General features: G+C 37.3%; 1 protein-coding gene across 1 annotated transcript in view; it reads right to left on the bottom strand.

Annotated features, from left to right (window-relative positions):
- Positions 1-18915, bottom strand: part of RpL5 (ribosomal protein L5) — an 80586-nt gene that overhangs the window by 19718 nt on the left and 41953 nt on the right. The window contains exon 6 of the mRNA XM_090389549.1: positions 7817-7994. Within this exon, the coding sequence (XP_090245675.1) occupies positions 7817-7994 (178 nt within the window). The remainder of the gene's footprint in view (positions 1-7816; positions 7995-18915) is intronic.

The following is an 18915-nucleotide window of genomic DNA, read 5'->3' on the forward strand; positions in this document are numbered from 1 at the left end:
TTCAATAAATCATAGATAGGACACCATGGGCCTTCCTGCCAACCAGTCTACAATGCTTGGAGAATTTCATGTCTGATCATACCATAACTGCCAGGTCCCTTTCTTCCACTACTGACATTAATTCAACCACACTAAGTGTATGGGTTACTATTCTCCACATGTAAGACCTTAGACTTTGCTGGATTAAAGCAAGGCCACTTTTCTGACCATCCCTGAAGTCTATCTAGGTCACTCTAAAGAAGGTATGCTTGGAAGAGATCATTAACTACTCTACCAATCTTCACATCATCTGCAAATTTAAACATCACACCCTCTATCCAATCACCGATGTCTTTAAGAAAATCAAAAACAACAGTTGTCCCAATACCGATCCCCGGGAAACTCCACTTCTTACATTAAACTAATCTGAGGAATAACCATTTATCACAATCCTCTACCTCCTTCCTGAAGCCACCCTACCATCCATCTAAGGATTTTCCCTTTGATTCCAACCTGTTCTAGCTTATAAAGTAACCGCTCATGTGGGACTGAATCAAATGCTTTGCTGAAAGTCAAAATTATTCCCTAAATCCAGCCCAAGAGTGACCCTGTCAAAATAGCCAAGCAGATTTGTTAAACATGATTTTCCCTTTACAAAACTATGCTGCATATCCTTCAGAATTCCACTCTCGATCATTGCCTCCATGGTTTTCCCCATTACTGAAGTTAAGATGAAGTTAAGACTGGTTGGTAATTTCCCACTACACTCTTAGAACTGCCTTAGAAGGGACTAGAGGCCTCCGTAGTCAGGAGCGGGAGTGCAGTAGCACACGCTTTGAGTAGACTGGGGTTCAAGCCCCTGATTGCTACATACAGTCAATCTGCCTACCCACACTCTACCAGATTATGGTTCATTACCCTCAGCATGAATTGTTGAGTAGGCTTCCATCCTACAGTGGGTTGATAATGGCAGCAATACATAACCTTTACCATATGTATTGGCGACACATTGGCACTTTTCCAACCCAATGGGATCTATCCTGAGTCCAGTGATGCTCTCTAGCCTCGATGGTTCAATGCACTCGCTTGCTGTCTCCCTTAAAATTACAGGGTATATGCCTTACTCGCCTGTAGGTTCGAAAGTTTTTTTAAATAGTCACATGAAATTTAATTACATATTTTTCAACTTCACTCCCATAATTTTTCAATGACATAGTTTGTGATTATCACTTCTCCATATTTCAATCAATAAAATGGCAACATGGATATTGTTCAGCTGGCCAAACTCTTGCCATTCACTTTTGCAAAATGAATAAACCACATCTGGAAAAACAAATATCATTATTCCATCAAAATTCCATTCGTCGGTCTCATTCTTGATACTAAAATTAACATCCTGTAGCAGATTACACCCATACAATCTTCTTAAGAAGTTAAACAGAAGGATTAAAATAAGCTCATCTGCAACATGAGATGTAGATCGTTATATCCTGCTAAAACTATATCAAGTTTTCACTGGATTATGGTGTACCAGTTTATGACTCAGCCAGAAAAAGTGTTTTAATGTGGTCTGATCTTATCCAAAACAGAATTTGGAGGAAATTAAGATGTATGAGAAATTAATGTCTTAAACAAAAGTAAATGTTTTAAAAGAATTTAAATTTCCCTTCCTTCTCTTCCCTTGTATGTACTGCTAACATAATGTTCTATTAATTGAAAATAAAACTAATTTAAAAATTTGTCTACAAATTTTCACAAGGATTTTTATTAAATGGTTAAGTGAAGTTCAAATATAATTTGTACACTGCATTTCATCACAGAGATACAAATCATATTTAATTTCATTTGAAATATCCCTCAGAAATCCAATAATATTAGCATTAGTAGATGCATATGATGCAAGAAAGCAAAGCTTATACAGCATCAGCCAAAAAAAAAAAAAACAAATTTCTCATTTCATCCACCCATTTGCTCCAAAGGTTTCTCCCACTTCCTTGAATTTATTTAAGCTATCAATTTGAAAAACGACAGATGGAAGTTTGTTCCTGCAATCAACTACCCACTGGCTAAAGAAAAATTTCCACACAATTGTCTTTCCTCAATTTCAGTTTATGCCCCCTGAGTTTTGTAATCTGAGCAAGGGGAAAATCCCATCAGCATTGAGCCTGCTCAATCCATTCAAGGCCTTATACACCTCAATCAGATCACCTCGCAGGTGCCTAGTCTTTCTAGAACTTAAGCCTTTCTTCATAAGAGCACTCCTTTATTCCCCTCACCAGTCTTGCAACTCTACATCCCTCCTAAAATGAGGCTTCCAGACCTGTATGCAGTACTCAAATGTGTGGCCTGACCACAGCTTTATACAAGGGAATAATCGCCTCCTTAACCCTGCTAGAAAAATTCCCGTATATCAACAAGACACCCCATGACCTACTCTGGCAGCCTGTCTGCACTGCTCTCGACATGGATCATATTGAGGGCTTAGTGTCAGATGTTAACTACAAAATTGCACTTTTATTTTGAGACAACTTTAGTTTAATTTTATACAAATAACAATGCATATCATATCATAGAAATGTATTTCTCTAGTAGTTTACGAGTTAGCTTGGGCTATAAGCACATTTCCAGTAAACCAAGAAAATGTCAAATAACTTTTCTTGGTTAATTACAAAAACGTTTACTACAAAATGGTGTAGTTAACGTCGTTTGACACTAAACCTCGATTTCTCTGAAGTAAAAAAATAATATCCTTGCATGGAAAATTTCACGCATTTTGTTACATTAGTAATTAAAAATGATGATATAAAACAGAAAATAAGGTGTGAAACATGCATGTGTGTGTATGCTTATTTTTGATAAATACTTTAAAAATTTTTTTTTTTTTTTTTTGTTTGTGACACTAACAAGCTGCTTAAATATTATACAAAGATTGTCTGGATGGCCACTGCTGTAAGGACCTTTCGACCTACCAAGTTTATTAACCATCCTTGCTTATTACATATAAGACAATGAATATCTTAATTCTTCTTCATGCAACTCTACTATCTGCATATAATATAATTGTATGAAGTTGTAATACTCAAAGCACACTACATCCTGCATATTTTTTTTCCCATTTATTTATAATTATGTCTGGATAATTTTATTTATTATGGACTGTGGTATTTTTTGTAACATTATCAACTGATTCTATTTATAATATATGCTCATTAACTTATACACCGTGCTGCCACTTTATTAGGTACACCTACCTAGTAGCACGTTGAGCCTCCTTTAGCTTTCAAAACAGCCCGAATTCGTCTAGGCATGGATTGAACAAGATGTTGAAAACATTGTGCAGGAATGGAGTACCATACAGACGTGTGTCACGCAATTCCTTGAAATTCGACGGAAGTGTTGGCCTACAGTGAATAGCCCTTTCCAGCTCACCTCAAAGATGTTGAATAAGATTGAGATCCAGGGTACGCGGCGGGCCACTGCAGCAGCAAAGAAAAGTCATTGTCATGCTCCTGGAACCATTCCATAGTGATTCAGGCTTTGTGCACCATGCATTATCTTGCTGGAAGTAACCAGCTGACTGAGGATAGATAAACTGTCAACATGAGCGGATGCACTTGGTCAGCAACAATGTTTAGGTACAATGTGGCATCTAAGCTATCAATTTAAAAAACGACAGATGGAAGTTTGTTCCAGCAATATAAGCCCAATATTTGTTCTAGTTTACTCTTTTGAAGTTTCTAAGGTTTTTCTGTGAGTCTAGGGTATCAATGGATCCAACGTGTGCCAAGAAAACATTCCCTACACCATAACACTGCCCCCCCCCCCACCTCCTCGCACAGTAGTCATCAGACATGATGGGTCCATGGATTCATGTTGTTTTTGCCAAACTCTGAAGCTTCCATCAACATGCTGCACCAGAAACTTCGACTCGTCAGACCAAGTAACTGTGTTCCAATCCTCGATAGTCTAGTGCTAGTGTTGCCGTGTCCACAGGAGGCATGTTCTTTTGTTCTTCAATGATAGCAAAAGGTATGCGATGTGGCCATCGGCTGTTGTAGCCCATTTGCGACAAAGTGCGATTAGTGGTCCGTTGCGATATTTTGTTTTGCGCACCAAGGTTGTATTCTGACGTGATGTGCGACATTGTGCCCTGTCCGTTTGCTTGCACAAGTCTAGCCATCCGCCTCTGACCTCTCCCATCAACAAAGTTTTCTGTTTGTTGTGCCATTCTCGCTACACCCTCGAAACTGTGGTGCATGAAAAGTTCAGGAGAACTGCCGTTTCAAAGATGCTTTGTCCAGCACACGTTGCACTTACTACCATGTCACGTTCGAAGTCTGTTAGATCACTCCTTTCCCCCATTCTTGTTGCAGTTTGTATGCTTAACTAATACTAGAAAAGTTGTTCGGCTGCATTTATATCCACAACTGTGGTCAAGTGACTTGCAACGTTGTGGGACAAGCCATTTGTGTGTGCAGCAGGGCTGTACCTAATAAAGTGGCAGCAGTGTATATAAGCCCAAGCCCAATATTTGTTCTAGTTTACTCTGTTGAAGTTTCTAAGGCTTTTATCTCACTTTGATGAGGTTTTTTGTTTGGATCCATTGGCAAATGGTCACTGTTAGATTATCATCTACTGTTAGATTATCATCTACAGTATATTCAATACTTTTAAACATATGGCAATACAAACTGGCGGATGTAGAAGAGACATATGGATGCCAGTTCACAGAGGAGGGGTATAAATATGTCCTCTGCTATCCACCTACAAGGATCCTCCATGCATGGATGGAGCTTTTTGACTTTTGTCCATTTAAAAAATTTTTTGTACTTCCTATTGTTGGCACCAATTATAATTTCAAGTTTGCTAAAAATTATAATTGGTGCCAAATATAAGGTGAAAATCATTTTCAAAACCGACTCCTCTACATGCCCACATAATTTAAACAGTTGTCCATGTTCCTTTTCTATAATAATATAGTCAGTTATGCTGTTTCTATTACTCTTCCTCTGTGTAAACTTGTGGCTATGCTGAATTACTGTTTGTAATTGATGGTGCATAGCATATGCAAAATTATAGTAGCCCATTACCATTATTGTTAGTTTTACCTCCCCTTCCTCTACAAATGTTCCAATAAAATTTTTCTGTAGACGTGTTATATTCAACTATTTAAATCTCAAACCAATAACGACTCTTTCTTTGTGATTGGTATACACCATAGTTTCCTCTAATTTTTTTCTGAATGCATGAAATGAGTATCACTTTGCACATTATATTACAGCCATGTTTTACTTTCTTTTTCGTTGGCAACAAGCAGTCATGTCAAATCTTTATCCAGCGAATCAAAATGAATATCAGGCGTACCTGTAACACAGGTTACAGTTATGTTAATTCTTGCCATTCCACATGATTCTCGGAGGACAGAAATATAAGACGTACCTTAATTTTGGGGACCAAAATTTGAAGGAAAAAAAAAAAAAAAAAATGTATTACATAAAGTTATTGAACTCAAGTTTTGATGAATAAAATTCATACAACTCACCACTGTCAAAACTCCCATCCATTAACTTGTTCTCATCTGTGTCTGATGACGAATCACTGTCTTCATATATTGCCTGGTCCTCAGTTCCATCTATGGCATTTGAAATGCCACACTTCTTAAATGACTTGACAACAATCTCAATCTTGATATTATCCCAGGATCTTTTCACCCAGGTACAAACTTCTCCTATAGTTGGTTTCTTCACTCTTCTTGCCGGTGTCAAATTGTTCCCAGAAGACTTCATCCATTGGTTCCATTCGTCTCTTACGACAGCTTTGAAGGGTTTGATAATGCTGACATCAAGTGGTTGGAGCTGGGATGTCAAGCCTCCAGGTATGACGGCAAGTTTTGTGTTTTGCTCGGCAGCAATCTTCTTTGTGTTTTTTGTTACATGTGCCCTGAACCGATCAAGCACCAATAGGGCAGGTCTGCTTAAGAGCCCACCTGGTCTCCTGCTCCAAACTTTCTCAAACCAGATCTTCATCCCATCTTGATCCACCCGAACCTTGTCATGAACGTGGACAATCACTCCTCGAGGAATGTCTTCTTTTGGCATTGTTTTGCGTTTGAAAATCAGCATAGGAGGCAGCTTGGTTCCGTCGGCACAACAAGCTAGAACAACTGTATAATGGCTCTTTTCATGTCCACTTGTCTTCACCCCCTTCTTATCAACAGTTCTGTTTCTTGGGACATCAAATTGAAAGGGGACCTTGTCAATATTTGCAATCTGTCCCAACTCAAACCGATGTCTTCCGACATTGAATGACAAAACGATGAAATTCAAGGAACTTCTGCTCATAGCTTTCAGGCATCTTTTGGGCAAGTCTGGTGCATGTATGCATGCTTAGTCCATTCCGTTTCATGAACCTGAAGCACCAATTGTGTCCTCCTTTGAAATCAGTACCTTCTTTTTCATCAGCAGTTCTTCTTGCCTCATGCTGAACCACCTTTGTGGACACAGTAATTCCAACTGCCTTTTGCTCCTCAATCCATATCTTCAGTTCCCTCTATAAATCAGGCCATTTTGCTGACTTGCCTCTAATGGCCTTCTTCTGCCGTGGCGTTTTCAGTAGGGTTTCTTCTTCCCGTAGCCAGTCTCGGATTGTTTTCTCAGTTGGAGGAGGGCCAAACTTATGTTCAGCAGCACTATTTCCATTCACTTTTGCAAACTGGATCACTTTTAACTTGAATTCAGCACTGTACGAAAATCTTTTCTGAGCAATTTCTGGGCAGAACGTGGCAAAACGTAACCTAATATACCGATAACAAGTGCGAAACAATGAGCGCAAAGACAAGCGCGAAATGCAAGTAAAAAAATCTGTAACCACTGTATAAGACGCACCCAGTTTTTATACCCCAAATTGTTCGAAAAAGGTGCGTCTTATACATGGGGAAATACGGTAATCATAAGAAATGTAGTTCTCACAAAGGCAACTGAAATTTCATAGAAAGGAAACAGTAAAGGCTAGTCTGGATGTAAGTATGTCAGAGTACCAACTAATGTATCTTGATCTTTGATTTGGGAGTATGAAGATATTTATTTTGTAATATGAATTTGCTTTTATTTGATAACATTTCTGAAAAGCCCTGTTTCCATTACTGATCTATTTTCTGCTCTCACGATTATTTATTACTTATTGTATCTATCACTTGTTTTTTATTGCAAAACAACTGAACTTCTTTAACATAACTACTCGAATACTACTCGAAACAGCATGAGCAATATATTCATCTTATTATTCCTGATCCTTGCCTTCACTTTCTTCATGCAAATTATCTAATACTTTTTATATTATGTCAATCGGTTTGCTTCCATATAGAAATGGTTGATTTCAAATTGTATTTTAAACACAAATCATAAATTTCACACAGAATTTAATGGTATTGAGTTTTTCATGGCTGAACAATATTATAACATAACCGAACATGTCAGAATGTGATTTAAGGCCAAAAGGTGTCCTATACATTAGTAAAATATAATGTTCAAAACGTTCATAATCAGGCTGAAGTGCATTAAGAAGAGTTCTCACTTTATCAGGGGAGAAAAAAAAGAGCAAAAAAAAAAAAAAAAAAAAAAAGTCACACCATGTCTTTATTTAAATTAACAATATCTTAATTAAACTGTGCACAATCACATGAATTCTCAGTATGAAAATATTCCAGAAGTTATTTGAGCATTAGCTGTTAAAATGATCGTGAGCACGCACACACACACACACACACACACACACAATAAATGTCCTGACTTAAATGATATCAGACTAAATATAAAAAAAATTAATCCAGAAATCTCACCTCATCTGCAGCAATACCCAATTTGATGTATTGAGAAAACTGTCTCTTGTAACTATCTTCATCTTCCTCCATTAACATTTTCATGTATTCGGCAACGTGCTGCCCAAAAATGTGCTTTCTGTGAATATCTGCATTAAACTCTTTGCTTTCACTGTCATATCCAGGAAAACGTTTATTGCTGATAAAAAAAAAAAAAAAAAAAAAAGTTAAGATTCAAATCAATCTTACATCTTGAATCTAGAAGATTTGTATGACTGCTATTTTAAATTCTAAAAGTACTGATTGTCTTTTATTAAGTAAAACTGATGTGAAAACAGTTCAAGAAAAAGATGGTTTTTATAAAATAACTTGTGTTTATTCAAAGTACAAGAGGCCATCAATTTACATGACTGGAGTATTGCAGAAACTTGTGATTTATATTAAAATCATGTAAAACCTTATTTTCCAAAAGACAATGTGCTTTATAGTGATTATTATAGTGCTTTTAATTATAGTGCTATTAAGAACATTATAGTGCTTTTCAGTGATTTTCTGTAAATAAAAAAAAAAAAAAAAATTTGGATATATCATACTACTGAAATTACACACAAATAAATGCTTAAATTAACACTAAGGTCATATGCTCAGTGATCAGTAAATTATGACCACACAATCTGTGACTGAGTATGTCACAGAACTTGCAGTATAAAAAGCCAAGCAGCTTTGTATGCTAGAGCAGTTGTAATTGGATCTTATCCTGAAGTCAGAGAGATAAAGTAGCAGTTAATAGATATCACAAAGTTTCAAAAGGACATGATTGTGGGAGCTTGTGCATCAGGTGCTTTCGTATTGAAAGCAGCATGTCTTGTTGGTTGCTCACAGCCCACTGTGGTTACGGTATAAAAAAGAATGGTGTCTAACAGGACAAACCACCCCTCTCCACTGACAACTGTAAAAGATCACACAAGGTGAGCGAAGGGCACAGTGCTTTGTAAGGGCTAAACAGCAGGTCACTGTGCAAGAGGTGACACAATACAACATGGGGAATGCAAGAACAATATCCCAAATTATGATGTGCCGCACACTCAGACATATGGGGTTCCACAGTAGACGACCCAAGAGACACCCCTCCTCCTCAGAGGTCATCTCTTGGGAGATGACCTCTGATCATCATTAATGGTAAACACTGCGACATCAAAAACAGGCTGGATGGACATCGGAGGACTAGAAACAATTGTTCTGGTCAGATGAGTTCAAATACCTGGTGCAACATGAGTCCATGGGCCCACTACCCAGACAGGTGGCAGTGGTTGTTAATATGGGGCATGTTTTGCTAGCAAGAACTGGGACTCCTGGCACATAAGGACCAACACTTCACTGGTGAGGTCTACCAGCAGCTCTTAGGAAACCACGTGCACCCTGCCACGTTGCATTTTTTTCTGGACAGAAACAAGATCTTTCAAGACTAATGCACCATGTCATCAGGCCCACACTGTGGACGAGTGGGTCAAGGAACACAGCGAAGGTGTATCACCCATTTTGATTCACCTCCAAAAACCTATTCCAACGCTGGAAAGACTTGCAGGCAGCATGTTTTCAGATCCCTATGATATCTTCAGATATTTTCAGTGGCCCAATATGATATTAGTTAGGTGGTCATAATTCACTAATCACCGAGTGCATTATAAATAATAAAAATAATTTTAAACTAAAAGCTGTTTATCACTGCAAAATTAAGGGTTAATTCTGAGAGATGTGAGAAAGTGGACTGCTTGCAATGCAGAAACACCTTGTCTCCAATAACCCAAGTCAAAAACTATTAGTTTATGGGGGGGGGGGGGGAGGTTTACTAGACAGATTTTTAGACATTGATTATAGATTTTTTTTTTATTATTTTGCTTTCTTCTACCATGTCTAGTTTTTGTGAACATACAGATTATATGAACATAATTATTACTTATTTATTATTACTATCATACATTCATATTCATGTTATTACCTGATTAATCAATATACAGGTAATCCTTGTATAACACAGTAGTTAGGTTCCTATAAAATCTCGTATAGTGCAAAACCATGTTAGTTAGTTATTTGGTTTTTAGGAGCATTAGCAACTAAGGCCATATTGCTCTGGGATATGCGGTGATGGGCTCGAACCCCGGTCTAATCAAGAAGCATGTGCTACGCACTGCTGCTCCTTCCCACCTGGCTACGGAAGTGCCACAAAACCAGGTTATACGGGACTAAGAACCAATACAAAAAAGGTTACATTCCAAAAGCTAACGAAAAAACACCATTTTTTTTATAACTATTGGAAACAATTTTTTATTAAAAATAGTAATATGAACAAACGCCTTACAAACTGTGATACATGTCAGATAATGTATGTTCATTTAATTTTCTTCCTCTCCATTGCTGCTAAGCACAACCAAACAAGAACATTTTCTCTGTTGCAGAATATCTTCACCTTCTGAACTTTCTTTGTAGGATCTAGATTTTGTGTATCTTCTGCTCTCTCTAAAAAAAAAATCAGTAATAGTAGTAGTAGTAGTAGTAGTAGTGGCACATGATGCAAGAAAGCAAGTGTAGGAGCTTATGCAGCATCAGCCAAAAAAAAAAAAAAAAAATCACACCATTCCCTCCAAATGCCTGTCCAGTTCCTCCTTAAATTTATTTAACCTATCAACTTCTACGACAGATGGAAGTTTGTTCCAGCAATTAACCACCCGCTGGCTAAAGGCAAATTTCCGCACATCTATTCTACATCTGTCCTTTCTTAATTTGAACTTATGTCCCCGTAGGTTGGTAATCTGAACAAGTGGAAGGATCCCATCAGAATTCAGCGTGCTCAACCCATTCAAGGCCTTATAGACCTCAATCAGATCACCGCGCAGGTGCCTAGTCTCCAGCCACTGCAATTTGCAGAACTTAAGCCTCTCTTGGTAAGAGAATCCCTTCATTCCCCTCACCAATCGTGTTGCTCTTCTCTGTACACGCTCAAGCAAATCTACATCCTTCCTAAAATGAGGCCTCCAGACCTGTACGCAGTACTCAAGGCGTGGCCTGACCATTGCCTTATACAGAGGGACAATCACCTCCTTTTCCCTGCTAGCAAAATTCCTATATATCATTGACAAAACCCCATGACCCGCCCTAGCAGCCTGTCTGCACTGCTCAGAAAACTTCATATCTGACTGCACAATTACTCCCAGGTCTTTTTCATTTTCTACCACCTTAAGTGTAGTACCACACAGTTGGTACGTTTCTCTGGGGTTATTTCTACCCATATGCAGTACTTTGCATTTGTCAAGGTTGAACTTCAGTTGCCACTTCTTAGCCCATCTGCCCAAATTATCTAGATCCTGTTGCAGTAGCACACTGCCATTACTGTCATTAACAACCCTGCCAACCTTTGTGTCATCTGCAAACTTCGACATTAAGCCTGATATATCTTCATCAATATCATTGATAAATACACAAAACAACAGTGGACCCAACACCGAACCCTGTGGGACTCCACTAATAACATTAGTCCACGAAGAGCAGCACCCATTGATTACCACCCTCTGTCTTCTCCCACTTAACCATCCTTTTATCCATTGTAGCAACTTACCCTTGATACCATTCTGCTCCAATTTGTACAGTAGTCTTCCATGCGCAACAGTGTCAAAAGCTTTCCTGAAATCCAAGTATATGATATCAAAATTATTTTTTGCATCCAGTTCCTTTGTGACCACATCATAATAACCAATCAAATTTGTCAGACAAGACTTTCCCTTAACAAACCCATGCTGTGTTTGAGTTATCGCTGCAGTCTTGTCTAGATGATCCTGCAATGCATCTTTAACCAGCGACTCCATTATTTTACCCGGAACAGAAGTTAAACTAACTGGTCTGTAATTACTCGTGTCACCCTTCGATCCACCTTTGTGAATTGGGGACACATTTGCACATCTCCAGTCCGTGGGAACCTCCCCTGAGTCCAAGGACGCTCTCATAATTATGGCTAAGGGTTTGCTTAGTTGCTTTGCCGCCTCCTTTAAAATAACTGGATAGATCCCATCCACCCCAGGTGCCTTTCTTATGTTTAACTTCAACAATTTCTCCTCCACTTTGCTCTCAGTTATTACAAAATCATTAAGCACACTGCTACAATTTGATAACCTTCTTCCATTTTCAAATTGTAATAATTCCTCACGTGTGAATGTAGATGCAAAATACTCATTCAGTTTGTTTGCTATCTGAGCAGGATCATCAACAGTCGAACCAGCGATGTCAAGTGGTCCAATCATATTCATCCCCTTCCTTTTAGAGTTTATATAAGTAAAGAAATCCTTGCTGTTTTTCTTAGCATCTTTTGCCAAAGATTTCTCGTAATCCGCCTTCGCCTGCCGAACCTCCTTTGTGACCTGATTACAGACTAGCTTATATCTGCCACAGGCTTCTGCGTCACCTGATAATTTATATGCATCCCATGCATTTTTCTTCTCTGTCACGAGTCTCATTAGTTCATTTGATAACCATTTAGGTAATCTGGTTTGTTTGCTTTTGCTTGATAGATCTTTATTAATTTCATGGTATGGAGCTAAGCATTTTTGAAGCTCCCTTTTGAACTTTGTACTCCTTTCAGTTGAAGGATCTGCATCCAAAAAATGATTCTAATTGCTCAGCTAAGTTTATGCCTTCCAGTATGCTTTTTAGGGTAAAATTTGGAACTTCAGAATTTATTTGCACTACCATCCTCTGAATTGATTTGGTTTACACCCAATGCCATTTTCACCAAATCCACTCCCTCCTACCGAGTTGTACTATCGCACTGATTCCATTTTCTACCGGTTCGACCATATTTCCTGAATGAACTGATTCTGGCTATACATTTTTTTCTAACACTCAGTTGGCAGTTGGTTTTACTTTGAGCGATAAAGCTATGATTCCGATAAAGTCCACAGTTGAAAAATGTTTCCATGCCTCCATCACTTCGATAGATTCGGAATAATTTTTTTTCCAAAATCCATTGTAACAATTTTCTGATGTAATGAGTTTTAAAGGTAAATTAAAGAAGTTGTATTAGGTGGTAAGAATATTACTTCAATGTTTGGATTACTTAAATCTTTTGGATGGCCTGGCATGTTATCCAATAGTAATAAAATTTTGAAATCTAGATTTTTTTCCAAAAGTTCAATAACACAGAGATTTCCCAAAAAAACATAAAATACAGGGATTTCCTATTATTTTTTTGCATAGTGACTAGCGAGCCAAAAGTGGGGATTCACAAAAGAGAATGGAAACGTTGAAAAATTACATCCAACGTAATAGCAGGGTTTTGCCCTCACAAAAGCTCATACCGTGTCATGCCAGGTTTGCTGCAATTCTCTAACCATGTTAGAGCAAAACTATATTATATAAGTACAGTCAGTCCTCGTATAACACGTGTTTACACTACATGAATTCGATCATACACGATTTATAAACAGGGGAACAATATCTTATATAACACGAACCGAATTCGCGTATGCACGATTCGCATGTGTTTACAAGAAATGGCAGTCAAACGCGGAATCACCCCCAACTGAACGCAACATGACAGGAATGAAGAGAAGATTCTGAAAATGTATTTATGTTAGTATTAGTAACGGCCGTATGGTGCAAGAAAGCCTATGGCTTATGCTGCACCAGCCAAAAAAAAAAAAAAAAAAAAAAAATCCGAACAAAACAATGATAAAAACAAAAATTAAATAAATAAATAAATAATAATAATTAATAAATAAATAAAAATAATAAAATGAAATTAAAAATTAAATAAAAAGGAAATTAATCCTATCATCCTATGCGCTTCCCTTACCCGAAAGTACTATCCAGATGACCTTTGAATTTCCCCAAACTGTCGGCCTCTACCACCCATGAAGGCAACTTATTCCAGTAATTTATAACTCGCTGGCTAAAATAAAACTTCCTGCAGTCCAATCTAAACATTTCCCCGCGTAACTTGAATTTATGTCCCCTAGTTCTAGCATCATTTATAATCTTGAAAATTTTGTCCTCATTCATTTTACTGATGCCTCTCAGAGCCTTAAACATCTCAATCAAATCTCCCCTAAGGTGTCTAGTTTCCAAACTCTGCAACCCACATATTCGAAGTCTTTCTTCATACGGACGCCCTTTTGCCGATCTCACCAGGCGAGTTACCCTTCTTTGCACCCTTTCAAGAAGCTCGATGTCTTTCTTTAGGTGCGGTCTCCATACTTGAACACAGTATTCCAAGTGTGGTCTAACATAGGCCTTATATAATGGGATTATCACGTCCCTATCTCTACTTGCAAAAGTTCGATAGATCATCGATAGGACACCATGGGCCTTCCTTGCAACCTGTTTACAATGCTCAGAGAATTTCATGTCTGACCGTATCGTAACACCCAAGTCCCTTTCCTCCAGTACTGGGTTTAGTTGAACTCCACCAAGTGAATAAGTTATTTTGGGATTACTGTTTCCCAGGTGTAATACCTTACACTTTGTTGGATTAAAGCACAGCTGCCATTTTTCTGACCATTCTTGAAGTCTATCTAGGTCTCTCTGAAGAAGCTCAGCTTGACAGTGATCATTAACTACTCTACCAATTTTAACATCATCTGCAAATTTAGACATCACGCCCTCTATCCCTTCATCAATGTCGTTTATGAAAATTAAAAACAACAGTGGTCCTAATACTGATCCTTGGGGAACCCCACTTCTTACATCAACCCAATCTGAGGAATAGCCATTTATCACAACCCTCTGCCTCCTGCCCTGATGTTTTTTTATATAAGTGAAGGGGAAACACATTTCACCATAATAAGGCAAAAACCCACACAATTCCAGCTATATGTATTATCACAATCTAATTGCATTTTTGATACAAGTTTATAACAGATTCCACTATCAGGAATGCAACTGGAAATTGTTTTTATTGTTTTATGGTAGTAACCCCCAGAAATGTGCTTTAGTAAAATGTGAGGTGTTAATAGAGTATCTCTGCCTTTACAGTGTTGTTTATTCAGTTGCTACAGGCGCAGCTTTGTTTATGTGTATCAAGTTAGTTAGTTAGTTATTTGGTTTTTAGGAGCATTAGCAACTAAGGCCATATTGCTCCGGGATATGCGGTGGTCATTCCCTGACCTTTCCACATCCTCCGTATTTGGTGGCGACGGGCTCGAACCCCGGTCTAATCAAGAAGCCTGTGCTATGCACTGCTGCTCCTTCCCACCTGGCTACGGAGGCGCCCTTGTGTATCAAGTGTGCCTCCTCAATTTGTAATTGTGCTTTATTCCCTAAAAATGAGTAAAATACTTAAAAAGGTGTGAAAAGGAAGCGTCCTGGTGAAGACACTGCAGATTCAGAGAGAAAAAGAAAAGCAATATCGATAAACAGAGGCAGATTGGGTCAAAAATTCTTACCCGGGGAAAATTTGTAGTGGACTTATACTATGGTTTATGGCCAAAATCACACCAGCCTCCGGCCCACCGGGGTTTCCCGGGTAAGGCTTATGGCCAGTCTGCTCTGTCGACAGAGAAAAAATATGAAATTGTGAAACGCTTTGAGCCAAATGAAAGACCATGTAATATTTCAAGTGCTACAGGCCTCAAAGTGTAATTAAAATCCATTAGATCAAGACACAAAGAACTGGAAGAGATGGAACGGCTGTCATCTGTTTGCTTACGATAGAAGCAAAAGCATTAGCAATATTTTATTACGTAATAGTCGTAATAAAATACTTACGTATTTTATTACGATAATTTATTGTATTTGGTAATGTTTTGGTTACAAATGTGTTCAATCTTGGGTGGTCGGCACCTAACCCTATTTTTCCCATAGGGCCTGTTGTTTATATTGCACGAGGGTTTCTAGGAACACAACTATCGTGCTATATGAGGACTGACTGTACCGTGTTGTGCGAGGATTGCCACAATTTATCAATCGCGTCGCAGAAGTACATTTTATATGGGGGGGGGGTCGCCTGTACTTGTTTCCTTATAATTTAATTATTTATTATGAATTGTTTCAGGTAAGATTCAGCAAATTAATGAAATACATTCATTGCCATGCTTCAAAAGTGAAAAAAATCCTACACATTAGGATCCATTATTCTGCATTCCATCTTAAATCTTAGTTTTCTAAAATGAGTTCGTGCTAAAGATAAGAATGTAGCAGGCTCAATTGTGTTGTATACAAATCTCCAGCTTCATTTTTTGTATAAACTAAAGCCCACAACAATTGTAAAAAGTTATTAATACACCAAAACTCAAATTTGAATGTGCTAAGAGTAGAAAATCTGCTTCTTGCTAAAATGAGAGAGAGAGAGAGAGAGAGAGAGAGAGAGAGAGAGAGAGAGAGAGAGAGAGAGAGAGAGAGAGAGAGAGAGAGAGAGAGCACCCTACTTTTCTTCTAACATTAATTTGTATCGTTGCATCTCAATTAACAAGTTTTCATTCCCATTTGTTAGGCTTGGTGAATAACTTTCATGAAGAATTTTGAAATGCCTCCAAATTAATTAAATACATTTTTTTTTGTTGTAGTAAGGATTTAATAAAATTTCTGCAACTAACCGGCTCTGGTATAACCAAATATTTAGCATAGTTAGTTTTATCACACTTTACAGTTTTATTTCTTCTTTAAAAGTAAGTCATGAAGGCTTATTAGTGTTTCTTCTTATTACACTTTTATTTTCAGGAAATAAAAATAAAATATCTATACAAGGAAGAACTGCAGTCATTTTTTTAAAAAAAGAAATAAGCTTCTTTTAACCAGAAATGCACTCACAAATTGCATATATACAAGTCACATTAAATAAACCAGTTTTTCATTGAGTCACTGGCTAAAGAACTTTCAACGTGTTGAACAGTCAGATGTAAAAGCTAACAATTTCTTAATTTCACAGAAAAGCTGAAAACATATGAACATCTTCCTATTGAAAAAAATAAAACCTATTGAGGTTTTTACTATACCAACAAAACCTTGCATTTTGCTACTGTCACCAGAATTTACAGTATAGATTAATTTCTTAAAGTGAAAACTGTAACTTGTTTTTCTTGCCTGTTGATTTTCTTTTATGAACAAGTTCATATTAAGAATGTAACAGTTACATGCACAAGTAATTTCACAATAAATGCATATTTGAACCAAGAAAATAGACCTGGCTATTCATCATTCTTCATTAGTACAACATTTTGAATATAAACTCCAGTATGTTCCATGTTCCAACTCTTTTCAATAATTTGACAGGGACTGCAAACTGACAATCAACTTAAATTTTGTGCTTATTTTTATTTTATTTTATTATTATTTTTTTAATGGTGACCACACACATAAAAGGTATATTGGATCCTATATTACTCTACTCCCATGTTTTAAGTCGACACTCGAGAAGACAAAAAGTACTTGTTGACAATGAACTTGGATTTCTGTAGATTATAATTGTCATGAAATAAAATTTTCATGAACATTACAAAGAAGGTAGGAAGGTTGTTAAAAGAACACAAGTGGAAGAAATGAATGAGGAAGAAAAATTAGTTTGATAAGTCTGGATTTGAAGAATGGCAGAATTACAGATTCTAATTGAGAAGAACAATGCCTATGGAAATTCTATAGAAAAGGCATGCAGTACAAAATGAACATTTGTGCAATAGAGAATGGAGTGAGTTTGTAAGTGAGGAATCAATAATGAACCTGTCTTCTTTTCAATAGTCTTAGTTTAAGAGAAGTTGTGGCCCCATTCTAGACATCAGAACAATATTCTATTGTAGGGAAGAAGATTTGTAATTCGAAGAGTAAAGAGTTGTTAAAAGAAAATCAATGCCAAAAGTGAAAAAGAAACTTTTTTTTAAACAGAAGAAACTGTATTTTTATGTGATATGGTTATATTGTGGAAATTCAATAGAAAAGGCATGCAGTACCAAAACATTTGTGACAGATAATGGAATGAGTTTGTGAGGAATCAATAATTGTTTGTTTGTTATTTGGTTTTTAGGAGCATTAGCAACTAAGGCCATATTGCTCCGGGAAATGCGGTGGTCATTCCTTGACCTTTCCGCATCCTCTGTATTTGGTGGTGACGGGCTCCAACCCCGCTATAATCAAGAAGCGTGTGCTATGCACTGCTGCTCCTTCCCACCTGGCTACGGAGGCGGCAAATCAATAATTAATCTGTCTTCTTTTCAGTAGCCTTGGTTTAAGAGAAGTAAGTTGTGCCCCCATTCCAGATGTCAGAACAACATTCTACTGTAGGGAAGATTTGTAATTCGAAGACTAAGGAATTGTAAGAACAAAAGCAATGGCAGGAGTGAAAGAGAAATTTTTTTTAAACAGAAGAAATTGTGTATCTTTAAGTGATACATTTATACCAAAAAAATGTAACAAGTTAGGATAATTTACTCCCAGCAAAGATGTGACCTCACTAGAAATCTAAGTTTTGTTAATGGGAGCAGTAGGTTTTTTTTTTTTTTTTTGTAAGAGATAATACAATTGGATTTTAGATGGAGTGGAGTTCACTAAGTTTAACCCCATTAACTACTAGAAGATCAACATTTAAAGGAATTTGTAGTGGAAATAGACAATTAACAAAATAACAGTGCCTTGAAATATTGAAAAGATAAAGAGAACTGCCGTTTAATATAGAGGTTAAAGCACGGATGGTGTTTGCCTTTACAGAAAGGAGGGTGAAGTCCTCAATTTTCTTAATGAACGTTGATATTTATAGCTTACCCTGGAGATGGAGGTTTGTTTGTATTGAGATTTAATGGCGTATGGACTACGCGGGTCATAATGTGCCAGTTCATATGGTGTGATGTGTTTCAGAGGAGGTGGAGGTATGGGGGTCACTTCCTTTATTTGTTGGTTTGTAGAGATGGCTCTAGAATGACAAAAAAAATTTTGGATGGAATTTATCATTTACATCTCCACTGCCACTACATATTTTCCTCTACTATCCAAAGCGCAACAGAATGGATTTTAAGGATCTAACAGACCTTTCATGCATGCTATGTGCAGCTGTTCGGATTGTGCACACAGTAATCTTGTTCATTTGATATCTAGTTAAAAATTAAACTACTTTTAGACTAAATTAAAGTATATTTTGGTGGATCAGCAGT

This window comes from Mastigoproctus giganteus, chromosome 2 (genome assembly GCF_048544385.1).
Source record: "Mastigoproctus giganteus isolate SK-2022 chromosome 2, ASM4854438v1, whole genome shotgun sequence".
Lineage (NCBI taxonomy): Eukaryota > Metazoa > Arthropoda > Arachnida > Uropygi > Thelyphonidae > Mastigoproctus > Mastigoproctus giganteus.